Raw genomic sequence first — 14,505 nt, 5'->3', positions numbered from 1 at the left:
TGTTTGTTTGTTTATGTGTATGTGTGTGCCACATTTTTGTATAGATTGTAAAATAAATCTGTCACAATTTGCAAAAAAATTAAATTTAATTAAATTAAAAAATAAATAAATAAATAAATAACAAAAATAAAATAAAATAAAATAAAATAAAATCTGTGGCAAAACTAAAATATGACTATTTTGGTCCTAAACTTTACTAGCACTATAAGAGATCTTCATGAAAATTAAAAATACATAGGTATGGCCCTTTTAAGGAACCAGTTGACTCATCAAAGTTCTCTGCTAGTGTCTCTTTTATTTATGTTTTTATGTTATATCATTTTATTTTCTCACTGTCTGACTTCCCCTTGTCCTGGCCTGACGTCAGAGTCCCACCGAGATCAAAAGAATAAAACTGCTTCTCAAGCACTTTGCTGAAACTCGAGCTGCCTCGGGCCACACAGGGAATTTTATGTGTAAAATAGTTGCCGTTTACCGGTGGTAAGCGGTTATGAATGAAAGACAAAACACCTTTGACACAAAAAGGGTTTATATATTCTGTGTTTAAAGTGAACTGTAAATCATCCAGTCATCTCTGTGGCTTTCCGAGGTAAAACCATCATCCCAGCTCTAGCTTCAGTAGTCTGTGTTGTGTTTGTTCTGTAGAGGTCGAGTGGTGGGATGCCAGTGACTCTGGTTCCTCACATGCAGCCCCCCGCCGTGTGTCACCCACAGAACCCAGCTCCACCCAGACCCCTGTACGGCCAGCACACCCCCCTGCAGGAGGTGCCCAACGGGCCAGACTACAGCCCCAGAGGTAACACAGCATACGTGTGTGTGTGTGTTTGTGTGTGTGTGTGTGTGCGTGTGTGTGTGTGTGTGTGTGTGTGCGCTGGGACGACTGACTGAGGGATATTAACGAATCAAGGCCAAGTTTCTTCATGTATATCTTCTGATAAATAAATTATGTTTGCATAATTATAACTGACATTTTTATACTTCCAGTATTTACCTTTCCCTGATAAATAATTAAAATAAACATAATAAACATTATTTAGAAAATCTAAAATAATTATAAAATAAACAACAACAACAACAACAACAATAATAAAAATAATAATAATAATAATAATAACAATAATAATAATAATAATAATAATAATAATAATAATAATAATAATAATAATTATTATTATTATTATTATTATTATTATTATTATACGACTACTAATAACAATTACTACTACTATATAAAAAAATAAAATAATAAATATAAATAATAATCAAATAAAGTTTATTCTTACTGTATATTTTATGACATATCAATAAATGATGTTTGGACAGTCAACATTGACAAATTCATTTACCTCAACATATTAAAAAAAAAAAATATATATATATGTTATTATTATTATTATTATTATTATTATTATTATTATTATTATTATACGACTACTAATAACAATTACTACTACTATATAAAAAATAAAATAATAAATATAAATAATAATCAAATAAAGTTTATTCTTACTGTATATTTTATGACATATCAATAAATGATGTTTGGACAGTCAACATTGACAAATTCATTTACCTCAACATATAAAAAAAAAAAAAATTATATATGTTATTATTATTATTATTATTATTATTATTATTATTATTATTATTATTATTACCAACATTGTATATTCCCTTTCTTAGATTATGAACAAACATTTTAAAAATGTTAAATTATATTATTAAACTAAAATGTTTTAGTAGTAACTAAAAACATTCCATCCAACACTTTATCTCACAAAAATTTTAGTTTCACTCAGAAATGTCATATTTGAGACGTAAAAAGGGTTGTGGGCAGAAAAAAACGCATGACTCAGAATGAGGTCAATATACTCTTGACACAATATAAAGTTGAGGCCTGTTTGGTTTTAAACAGATCTTTGTGTGTGTGTGTGTGTGTGTGTGTGTGTGTGTGTGTGTGTGTGAGAGTCTGTGAAAAGTGCATGTGCGCAAACACACGCTTCACATTTGAGGAGGAGGAAACTGCGATGCATCTGGTAAAAGCATCTCTTTGGGGGTCAATGTCCCCGTCGTCCCCCAGAGAACAATGTTTTCTCTGCCACACTCAGTGTGTGTTTTTATTTGTGTGTGTTGGATCGAGGAGGTGACTGCATGCTCTGGATTTTTCTGTCCAGGACAGTTTTTTTAAATGTTTATTCAGAATAAGAACATTCCTCCCAGTGTTTGACATCAGCCTCCCTGCTTTTCAAAACGCCAGAAACAGCGTCGACATGCGCCATCTGTGCGTGCATGTGCATGCTTGGATAGATCCAGCTGTGGCACCAACTATTGCTTGACACCTCCCCAATTGGGACACAAGGCCACAAGGGTACAGGGGCGCAAGGGCTCAGCAGCGGCCGTCCTTTTCCCAAGCCTCAGGCCCCGGGGGGATCGGGCCGGGTCGGGTTTGATGGGATTTGCTGATGTTTGTTGCTGGAGCAACTCACTGTATGAATATATGTCGCACCATCATAAACAACTTCAACTGGAAAAAAACGACCTGTTGAACTTTTTCCTTGGAGGTGATGCATGAGGGTCAAGCACTGTGAACGCTCTGATGTTTGGGGTTTTATTTAAAACGATGAGTTTAGAGAGATTTTACAGGCCGGCAGAATCCAGAGATGCTGTTTCTCGGTCGTTTCTTTAGTCATGGCTCAGGCACGGTTTAGTCAGATCTAAAGTGAACGAGCTCGTCTGTGTGAGACGGTAACCTCAAAACACACTCATGAACTGTCATCCAAGCCACCGCGTGCAAAAACCGTTGGACTGCTACAGCTGTTAGTCAGAATGAAACGGGACGCCCTCCTGTCACACACAAGCCCTTGCCTTTAGCAGTTAGAATGACTTTTAACCTTATTTCAAAGACAATAGAAGTAATTAAAACTATATGAAGTCCTACTTAAGTGGGCAAAAAATGTTAATGGAATTGCATTTAATATAAGTTTAGGCTAATACATTTTCATTTAATAGTAAATAGCATGCAATTTGTGTCCAAAGGTTGTTTTTTCTTTCACAATGGAAATTAGCCATCAGTAAATGACATAAAAGTTTGGTTATCATAAATGCTTGTCAGTACGTTCAGCAGTAACTTTAACGATATTTCAAAGACAATATAAGTAATTATGACACTACATAAAGAAGCACTGCTAAAGTGGGTCAAAAAAGTTCATGCATTTGCATTTAATATACATTTAAACTGATGCATTTTAATTTATTTGGAAATGACATGCAATTAAGTGTCTGGAGACAGGCAGAAGTCTCCCAGTTTATCTGAATTCACCGCTACTGATTTTAAGAGAGTTTACTTCTATTCCCAACCACAGCCTTGCTAGAATAAAATGCATTCCTCATTTGCATAATGTTTAGCATTTTGCAACTTTCTGACACACTCACTTGATTTTCGCTCCACTGTCAGTCCCACAATCCCTCACATAATTGGCTGATTAGTTCCCACAGAGAACGAATGGGAACCGCCGCTCTTTAAGCATGACTTTATGATGTAAAGCTTTACCTCAGAGTTGACAGACTCAGTTTTTCAGTTCGGGATTATTTCAGTTTTTCCGTCCTTTTCACAGCGGCAAAATCTTTCAGAAGGATGTGACCAAATGTAGTTATTGATCTAATTTTTTTGACTACATGGTTTGGCTTTCCAGACGTCATTTTTCCCTCTGTCCTTTTTTAAGTACTCTCCAATCACGTGCAAAAGCTTATGATGTTTAACAAACCAGGGCATTATTGCTGCAAATGAAGGTGGAATGTTTTCCATGACTGTTAGAACAGCAGGCCGGCCTTTGGTTTCCAGGTGTGCCATGAAGCGTGCCTCTTGACACACTATAACACACACAGACATGCACAGACGCCCACATGTTTTCAGACAGCTTCAGCGGAGCTGTACGAGTCCTGCATCTGGTGCAGGTGCAGTCAGTTAAACCAGAGACACGCTAGAAACGGCTTTTGCATACTACACATATGGGACTTGTGTGTGGAGAAGGAAAGCTTGTGTCAATTTTCTGCGACGTGTCACACTGTTGCTCCTCTAGTCCATCAAGATGTAATTATATTTCACAAAGAACATGCATTAGTAGACTATACCTTTCTATTTAACATGCATGCAATCATGTAACAAATCTACTTCTCTACAGTCCAGATGTGAATGCTGCTTATCACATGCTTTCCAAAGAAAAGCCATGCAACCATTATGCAATGAGACATTATTCTGGATAAAATGCTGGGGAAATCTAGAGATTTAACAATGATAAAATGCTTTTAACTCTGGAGAGTACTCTCTTATCATGATCAGCCCTTGTGAAAAAGAACCATGCTGAATCCTATTGTATATATATATACATATATCATGTGTTATGATATGTTCAGTTTGGGTGAACTATACCTTTAAGTGCTTTTGAAGAAAAATACACTTGCATGATGCTTCTTAACACCCTTTTGAAAAGTGCACTTTAATAATGTCATATTAAGTTTTACTCTAAAGTACATTATAAATGATTAGTTTTTTAATAACTAAGTATACATTTTCATGAAGTCATGCAATATTGTAATACCTTGCTTTTAAAAGTAACTCTCCCCAGCACTGCCAACAGCATGCAGGCCTTCTACATAATCACCCAATCATGGCATGCAAGAAGGCAGGATCAGCAGAGAACAGTGCAATTCAAATACATGTGCATATGATGCATGTGCTGCAAAAGAACAAGTCAATAGGAAAACTGGACGTATTAGGAAATTTAGAAATCCTGGTCAGGATTTCTGGGAAGAAACGGATGAATGGTCACCCTATTTTATAATATCGTTTAAAATTGTTACCTCCACTTCTCTTGTTCACCAGACTTCATTGCTCAAATTTCACGTTTACAGAAAGTCCAATGACACAAATGCACACACACATAAATGCATGTTCCTCACAGCTCCATCCATTAAAATCACACAAGCACTGTAAACTCCCACATCACACACACACACACACACACACACATTTGGGCCACACTTGACAGCTGTGTTATGCAGCTCTGGCACCGCTGGCTTACATTTTACGTTATTTGACAACTGGAAAGTTGAATTGAGGAGAAACTGCAGAGCTGAAATTGAAAAGTGTGTGTATGATGTTGTGTGGAAGCACCTTCCAGTGTCTGTGTGTGTGTGTGTGTTTGGAGGAAAGTGCTGTCTCTGATGAGGGGCACGTCCTCGCGGGACAAGGCCCATTTCTTTCTGGGTTAAAATAAACAGACAACTGGCGGGGGTCTGGGGGTTATGGGAAAGGAGGAAACAGTGATGCTAATCAGTCCTGCACACACTTCCCCCAACAATAAAACACAACGAGAGAGAGAGAGAGAGAGAGAGAGAGAGAGAGAGAGAGAGAGAGAGAGAGAGAGAGAGAGAGAGAGAGAGAGAGAGAGAGAGAGAGAGATCATTTTAGCTGTAAGTGCACATGAGTGAAAGTTTAGGACTACAGCTCCACTTAGCAAGGTCAAGTGTCAAAACTAACTCTCCAGATCATTTTATTTCTTTATTACGGTTTTCACAAAGGCCATCCATGTTACATGATATTACAAAATCACATGTATAGGCAACAATTACACAAGCTGAACAATTCAGAATTTGTACAATTAAAGGGATAGTTCAGTGAAACATGAACATTTTGTCATATATATTACGTAATATATAATATGTGGAACAGAAAAGATCTTATTTGAAAGCATTAATGTACAAATGTCAGTTTACATATGGAAAGTGCACCATAAAAGTATCAGAAAAGCAGTCCTTTCAAGTTGAGTGCTGTAAAAATGCACTTAATTGTACTGAAAGTGTATTTGTAGTTTGTGTGTGTGTGTGTGTGTGTGTAATGTTACTGAGACACTTTCATGACTATGTTTCATAACACACTTAAGTACACTTTAGAAAAGTACACTTAGTGACAATGTCAAAGTAAAAGTTTAAATACATTTTAAATCATCATGTTTTAAAGAAGTAAACTTATTTTTTAGTTGACTAACAGAAATTACATTAAAATATTGTTTAGTTTATCATGCTTTAAATGTTAGTCAGCACATCCAGCAGTAACATTAACCATATTTCAAAGACAAAAGATGGAATTATGAAATTGCATATAATGATTTACTGAAGTCCTGTAAGCGGGTCATAAAACACACTTTTAAGTTCAATTAATTGCATTGAAATATTCCTATAATGCATTTTCATTTAATTGTAAATAACAAGCTGTAAGGTGTTTCAAAGATTACATTCAGTCCACACCAAAGTATATTCTTTTAAAGTTCATCATTTCTGTAAGTACTCTTTTTTTTAAAGTATGCTAATTATTTTTCACAAAGGCTTGTCTGAACTTGTGTGGGGCATCTTTAACTCAGCAAAACAAATTCCTTGTACGCACAAACATACTTGGCAATGAAGCTGTTTCTGATTCTGATAAAGCTCTTTCGGGAAGTCATGGCCTAATGGTTAGAGAGTCAGACTCCCAATTGAAAGGTTGTGAGTTCGAGTCCTGGGCTGGGAGGAATTGTGGGTGGGGGGAGTGCATGTACAGGGTTTGGATAGGTTAAATGCAGAGCATGAATTCTGAGTATGGGTCACCATACTTGGCTGAGTGTCACGTCACTCTTTCTGATTTTGAGAGTGAATCTAAGATCTATTTTTGTGCTGCACAAAGCAAGAAAGTCATACAGATTTAGAATACCATGTGAGTGATTAAGAAAGACAGGATATTTAATGCACATAGCTCGTGTATTGTAGCATTCCTGCAGTATATGATGGATTGAATAAACCAGCAGCCCCTGACATGTAAGATCAATGGACAGAAGTGTGTGTGTGTGTGCCTGTAAAAGACAGAACGTCTGGGGGGCAGAGACGCCTAGAGAGGGGAGGAGAAGAAGAGGGCAAAATGGAGAGATGTAATGTAATTTGCCACACAATGGGGTGAATAGCAGGCACGTGGTGGAGCTAATGGAGGAGAGAGATGTCCTTTTTAGCAGTACTAATTGATAAGAAAGAGCTTTGCCTTTGTTCAAGCAGTCCCCCTCCTCTTCTGTCTGGGACACCATCAGTGAACCCCCATCTGCTGTCCAGGGTCCTCATGAACTATTCACCACACACAAGTGTCTACTTGCTATATGTTAATGTGTGTTTGTTGCTGTGTGAATGATATATAGTTTTAATAATCAGTGTCACTGTGAGACGTCAGTATAATAATCCCTCAGTGTTACTTTATGTTATGCATATTTTATTTTTGCTGAAATGTGTTAGCTGGTACTTTGTCTGACCGTCCATAAGGGTTGGCACTGTTGTCATATTGGTTATTGGCTAATATTAGATTTTTTTAATCATTATATTATATTGATATCGGGTGTTTCATTTCCCAGATGTTTATATTTTATATACATTTGACTTAAAGTAAATCTTCAAAAACACAAAAGATTCAACAATCTTTAGAAAATCTGTCATTTCAAAATTGATATAAGAAAAACTATATCATGTTGTATTTTTAAAATGATAGATTTTTTTATTTATAATCTTATATTTATTGATATATATGCACACACACACACACACACACACACACACACACACACACACACACACACACACACTTTTTTATCTTTAATAATTTAATTATTATAATTATTATTACTATATGTGTTGCATAATGTGAAACTGTTTCTGCAGCTGTGCCAGACTTATCATTCATTTAAGTATTTTTTTAATACATAAATGAATTAAGCATAACACTATGACCTTTATGAATAACTCATGAGGTTTTTGCCCACTCCCAGTATAAATGCTGTTTGATGTCATGCATTAGCTCTTCCTGTTAGCACCCGTGGCTCGATTCTTGATGGTAGTCATTATAGAGTTGTTGCACTGCATCATCTCATACCTCATAACCATCGAAACCATGACAACAGCACAGTGGCATCAGAGAAGCGCTGTCTGCGCCGGGGTCTTCCTCCTTAACACAGTCCTGATTCCCCTCCTCAGGGTAAATTCCCATCCAACTATGAACAGTTCTGAAGCAAAGCACATGCTTCCAGTAAGTGTGACGGGTTTTTCCTTCACTGTATCCTGGAGACTGATTGTTTTGGGGAGTCAACAACTTGCTTGCAGCCCAAGTTGGACAAAGAATGAATTTCGGTTTTATGAATCAAAACCAAGACTCCCCCGTGTTCATGCAGAATTTCTTATAATTACAGAAGCATTGCCTGCATTGAGGAGGTTTCTGAGAAATCCTGAAATTCTGAGTAGGATTCCTAACCCAGGCTTCGCTGGTTTGTCCACAACAATTTTCCATCTTATAATAGAGCAGCCAACAAAACATGGGAACATTAAGAATATACACTAGCCGCTGACGGAGGTGTTTGGCTGTTGGCCAATCAGTCATACTACAACCGAAACAATTCATGGATCTAATACACAATGTGAAAATTTAAGATTTTTAAATGTTTTGAACCAAGTCTCTTCGGCTCACCAATGCTGCATTTTCTTTGATTAAAAATGCATTAAAATTAGTAATATTGTGAAGCATTATTACATTTTACTCCAGTCTTCAGTGTCACATGATCCTTCAGAAATCATTCTAATTGGCTGATTTCTACTTTGTCGGACATAGACGTCCTTTCTTAAAAGGAGAAAAAGGGCCACTCAGCAACCTCTGGCTCTGATATTAGTCAGCAACCCCATTAGTCTTAATGGCTGTCTCTCGGCACAAGGGAGCCTGGGCTGTCCTTTTAAAAGTACATATAAGGAGCTCATTAAGACTTAAAACAAAGCGGAGCAGTGAGATGGGGTCAAACGAACGAGTGAATGAGCGAGTGACTGACTAACAGAAGGGGGAGGAGTGCGAGATCTCCTCCTTCCATTAAGATCCCTTCCTCCTTCCAGCTCTCATTGACGGGTTCCTGTGACCACAGAAGCCCCATAAAGGCTCAGCAATTTCCATAATCGCTCATATCTGTCGGATGAAACACTATCCAGACAGCTTAATGGACACTCTGAAGAATCCCTGTTTAAAAATCCATAGCTGATCAATACCGCTGGCTCCCCGGCCTCTCAGCAGCGCTCGCAGATTTGCGCCACCGTACTCGCAGCCTAGTATTGACCCGGATAATAGGGTTATTCTGAACACAGAGACCTGTGCTGGTCACATGTCTTACCTCAGCTTTCCATCAGCGAAGCTCTTTGTGGAAAATCCGGGAGGTCAGAATTAGTTTTACGGAAACGCACGAATCCCCAATGTGTTCTAGGCAGCCGTTCCCACAGCTGTCAAAGCCGTTGGGCTTCACTTAGGAAACGAGCTGATCAGCACATGAAAATTGCAAAAGCATGGCAACTAATTAAGTTAACGCAGTCGCAGGCCCTCATCCCTCCGCCTCCATTCACCTTCTTTTAGACGCCAGTCAATCTTTGCTCAAATCCATAAGCAGGGTGATTTGATTTACAAAATTTTATTTGAGTTGTTCACAACATGAGTCAAAACCAACCAGATATACGTTCGATGACATTTTAGCGGTTTCCATGCATATAAAGTGGATGAAAAAAAAAAAAAAACACTAATAATAAATGAGTAGCAAATCAGCATATTAGACTGTTTTCTGAAGGATCATGCGACACTGAAAACTGGAGTAATGATGCCGAAAATTCAGCTTTTTAATTTACATTTTAACAGATATATTCCAGTAGAAAAACATTATTTTAATTTGACAATATTTCTGTTTGTACCATACTTTTGATGACATAAATGTTGCCTGGTGGGCATAACATAATTCTTTCAAAAACATTTACAAATCAATCACACGTGATATAATAGAAATGTAAAGAGTCAATCTTTGCTCAAATCCAGTGATTCAGTTTATAAAATAAATTTGAACTGTTCACAACATGAGTCGAAAGCAACCAGATATGCATTTGTTGAGGTTTGAGCGCTGATTTAATGCAAATAAAGTGGATTATTATTATTTATTGTTATTTTTTTTAACGTTTAACGTGAGAGGATCCTCTGTAAAATCCTAAATTGGGTTTGTACTGATCTAGTCAAGGTGGGCAGGAAATATTCCGAGGTGTTTATGAGGGCTGGGTCGTTACTTTCAGATCATTTTCTGTGTATTAACCAGACGAGAGACGTGTCTTTTTATCCTCTTTTGTTGCTCGTGTGATTCCTCCGCTCCGGTGAGAGTTCAACTGAGCGTACCGTCAGCCATTCACGATGACAGATGGGATACTAAAACACGAGCTAGTGCGGATTACACTGTTTATCTGTGTTTTTAAATAGACTGGACAGTTTTCTTGCCCTTGACAGCCTTTTCTTGAGAGAGCGATGTGTGTCGTATTCCTCATTCGGAGGTCAGCGTTTCTCGGATTTTGAAATCGCCAAAGTACAGCACATGCAAGTACATGAGTGTTTGTGAGCTATTATGGCGATATGACACTTTCAGCAGTAGATTGCATCAGTGTAGTTAGGCAACATTTTTCTCTTGTTTTTATTTTATTTTTGAGTCTGAAGAAATTGCTCAAGAATACTCGCACGAATAATGGACCAAGATGTGACCTCTGTTTCTTTGTGTAACTGCTCTGTTTGTCAACCTCAGCTTCTCTGTATTGAATAAGGCCCTTACAGTAAGAGACATTAACAAATGGGAAGTTCCCATAACCATTCAAGTGGCAATTGTGCCCAAGAAATGACCAAACTCGTTTCCAGGTCAGATGCTATCACAACTTTGTGATCCCTGGTGACCGTATTTTAAAATTCAATGCTCGGTTTTATTGGTGGAGATGCATTTTGGAACAAAACAAGGGGTGTGGATGCCAAGGCCACATCTGAAATGTGTTTACACTGATTTTTCAGTGGTGGCATAACTATATTTACATACGATACATTGTGGGAAACCATGTATGGTAGTCTTGTGCACAGCCAATAGAAAACAAGAAGGTGTGTGCTGATTGGAATGACTGTTAAATATTCATCTGGTTCTTAAAGATGCAGTGCAAAAAAACAAAAAAAAAACAAAAACAAAAACAAATGGTAGACTGATACTGAAGAGTCACACTGTAAAACAACAACAACAACAACAAATATGACATTTATGGTAACATACAGCTGTGGTTGCCAGACCTTCATTGTAAAAAAATATATAATTGCGACATTTTAGGTTCACAGACTTAAAAAAAATGAAAAATAAAATTGTCTTTGATGTAATGTTGATAAAAGAAACATGTTGTACTTAGATGTAAAGTACTAATATCTGTTTTGTACCACTGTAATACACTGATAACCATCAAAAACAGATGGTGATAAGAAGGTCACACGATGAATCAAAGCTCATCACAAACAGCTGAGAAGTGAAATGCTTAGCTTATATATAGAAGGAGCACTGTGTCATTCTCACAAATACTAAACACCATCATTGTAACACCCTGAAATAATGCAAAAAAACAGTCATTTAACAACATTAGACGTACACAACTGATGAGGGAGAGAGAGAGAGAGAGAGAGAGAGAAAACACTAAGAAGAAACATTTATTTTAATGAAAAAACATTGAATATGAAGTGTCATGCAAGGAATTTTGGGATTGTAACTCTACATTTTATTTTTATTTTTCACTGCAAATTATACAATGGCGATCTTTTTCATTTTCATAAACTGTAATTTTAACAGTATTTTACTGTTAAATATAAAGTTATTCATTTTTTTTTTCTAATTAATGTAACCACAGCACCCCATATTGACAGAATAACACAGAATTGTTGACATTTTTGCACATTTATTAAAAAAGGAAATATGAAACTGAAACTGAAATATCACATGGTCCTAAGTATTCAGACCCTTTGCTCAGTATTTAGTAGAAGCACCCTTTAGATCTAATACAGCCATGAGTCTTTTTGGGAAAGATGCAACAAGTTTTTCACACCTGGATTTGGGGATCCTCTGCCATCCCTCCTCGCAGATCCTCTCCACTTCTGTCAGGTTGGATGGTAAACATTGGTGAACAGTAGGGGTTTGCAGCGAAGCCAGTATTTGTATCAGTATTTGTATCTGTATCAATCACAACATTTTTGAGTGGCAAAAGTGGCTAATTGATTGGCAGTCGTGTTTGATTTGCGCTCTTTTCATTCATAGTTCACGTTCATTCACTTCACACACTCATTGAGTGAATTTAGAGGTTTGTGAAAAATATTGCCAAAATCCCCTGGCCCACCTGTGAATCTAGTAATCACCAGATTGTGCTGCAGCCTCAGACGAATATTGGGCAGAATTATTCGTTATCTGTTATTCATTTTTGAAGCCATCATTCGTGACTTTCCGAATAAGGTATTCGGCTTCGAGCACACCCCGAGTGGATAGCCATTTTCAGTTCTCTCCAGAGATGCTCAATTGGGTCTAATCATATATATATATATATATATATATATATATATATATATATAGTATATATATATATATGAAAAAATATAATTATATAGGTTAATTACACCAATGGATTTCCGAAAAAAAAAAAAAAAGTATTTCCTTCATTTTACTGTAGCTGATCTCACAGCTGAATTAGTGGACGTTTTGAAATGAAATGCATCTTCAACCTTGCAGAGCTCTGGCAGCGCGTGCGTCGCGTCGTCGGTCGCGTCCAGGGAGAGACAGCAGAGTGGAGTGTAATTGAACTGAATGAGCGTGTAACGCCGCCCCTTTACGCGGGGATCAGCCTCTTCCGTGCCGCACACAGAACCGCCCTGGACCGGGGTAACTAACAGAGGGAGGACATGAAAGAGTGATTGAGATAGAACGGAGAAAGAGAGAGGGAGGAAAGAGTCGCTTCAATACTTCAGAGATCGGATCTTGTTAAGGGAAAACCTGTCATTTCTAAGAAACCCCTGGCACACAGACAGACTTTGGAGGACACATTTGGGACTAAAAACATCCAAACTGACTTTCTGCATTGTATGCGTGACAATGACGGCAGCTGTCGATATTAAGCCGTTAACTATAATCAAATCTGAAAAAGTCGACGGTAAGTGCTCTGTTCGTTTTCTCATCCCTATGATTGTAGATTATTGCAAAACGCGTCTTCGTCACTTGTCCAGTCAGCTGTGAGTAACTTTTGTGTATATTGAGGTAATGTCTGTGTGAAATGCATTGAAATCGAGATAATGTAACATACTGTCATGATTTGATGTCAGACAGCAGTTTTCCGAAAGTCTTTGCAACATCAACTGGTTTTGATCAGCGAGTGATAGACAGGTATGATGACAGCCTGCACGCGGCGCTCCAGATGTGCCAGTCGCTGATTTAATGCTATACAAATAATCTTTATTATGTAACCCGTTGGTTTTAACACAGCTAACTGAGCACATGCAGTTACCTCCTAGTCTAATTTCATCAAAGATAGTATGCATGTTTTATATGTGATCACAATTGAAACCAGTGAGGACAAATCGCTTAGTTGTTCAATAAGATCCAACAGAAAGTTGCACACAGTAGACTAAGATAATTTAGTATGATCAGTCTATTGTAGGAAAAGGTATCGATTAATACAAGAATACTTATATTTTAACATTGTTACATTTGTTACACCCTTTTTTTCTTCCACTTTTATTATGGAAATTAGCCAGTTACATATTGGGAATTATTTTCTTTCTTTATTATGTCTTGTTCTTCTTGTTCTCGTTCTTCTTCCTTGTTTTTTTTTTTTTTTTTTTTTTTTTTTTTTTTCCCACTGGCCACAAATGTAACCACCGACATGTTTGCATGTATTGTGATCATGACACAGCAATAATAGACTGTTTGTATACTCTTTAAATGTTATAGAAATCAGATTTGTTATGTGTATAATGACATGTTTTCCATGCTTTCTTTTACTGAGCTTTCAGATTGGAATTAAACAGCTCTGGTCATGTGACTACTTCTGCCAGTCATGTAAAAACGTTTTAATGGAATGTAGTCATACTCATTTATAGTTGAAAACTCTGTAAATGTATGTCACAATGTTACCTACAGGATTGAATGGGTTTAATACGGTGTTATTGTATAAGGGAATTCAGACCATATCATTGTTTTTCAATAATTTGAACAGATATACTGATAGTATGTGCAAAACTGGACTCTTTTATTGCTACAGTGCAAGGTTATTGCAGCAAATACTGTACATGAAGAGTAATGTCCTGACAAGAGATTGATGTTGAATGACTCTCATGACTTGACACACTTTTCCGCTTTACACAGTCATGTTTCATTTCATGCATCACCAGCAGGCTTGAATTTTAACTACATGAGTGATTATTTTTTTGTGTTCAGCTGACTTTTAAAATATAGCATCTTCTAATGCACTTGTGCATTTAGTCTAAGTTCATTATTTGGTCATTGTCTGAGCCCTGGGCTTTCAGTTCTTTAATGCAGATAGTATGGGCCTCCTTGTTAACGCGTGATTAAAGTTTCATCTTTCTTTATTTCTCTTTGC

The 14,505-nt window shown here is 37.1% G+C and overlaps 1 protein-coding gene across 3 annotated transcripts in view; it reads left to right on the top strand.

Annotated features, from left to right (window-relative positions):
* The window catches only part of LOC113061878 (protein c-ets-1-B), a 42,442-nt gene that overhangs the window by 5,630 nt on the left and 22,307 nt on the right, over nucleotides 1-14,505 (top strand). For 2 of the 3 annotated variants that reach the window (XM_026231363.1, XM_026231364.1), the window contains one exon: nucleotides 646-796. In XM_026231363.1, the coding sequence (XP_026087148.1) occupies nucleotides 646-796 (151 nt within the window). Of the gene's footprint in view, nucleotides 1-645; nucleotides 797-12,766; nucleotides 13,060-14,505 lie in introns of those variants that run through there. The other variant, XM_026231365.1, reaches the window with a different exon arrangement.

The sequence above is a fragment of the Carassius auratus genome, chromosome 43 (assembly GCF_003368295.1).
Source record: "Carassius auratus strain Wakin chromosome 43, ASM336829v1, whole genome shotgun sequence".
Lineage (NCBI taxonomy): Eukaryota > Metazoa > Chordata > Actinopteri > Cypriniformes > Cyprinidae > Carassius > Carassius auratus.
This window is presented reverse-complemented; position numbering and strand designations above follow the sequence as displayed.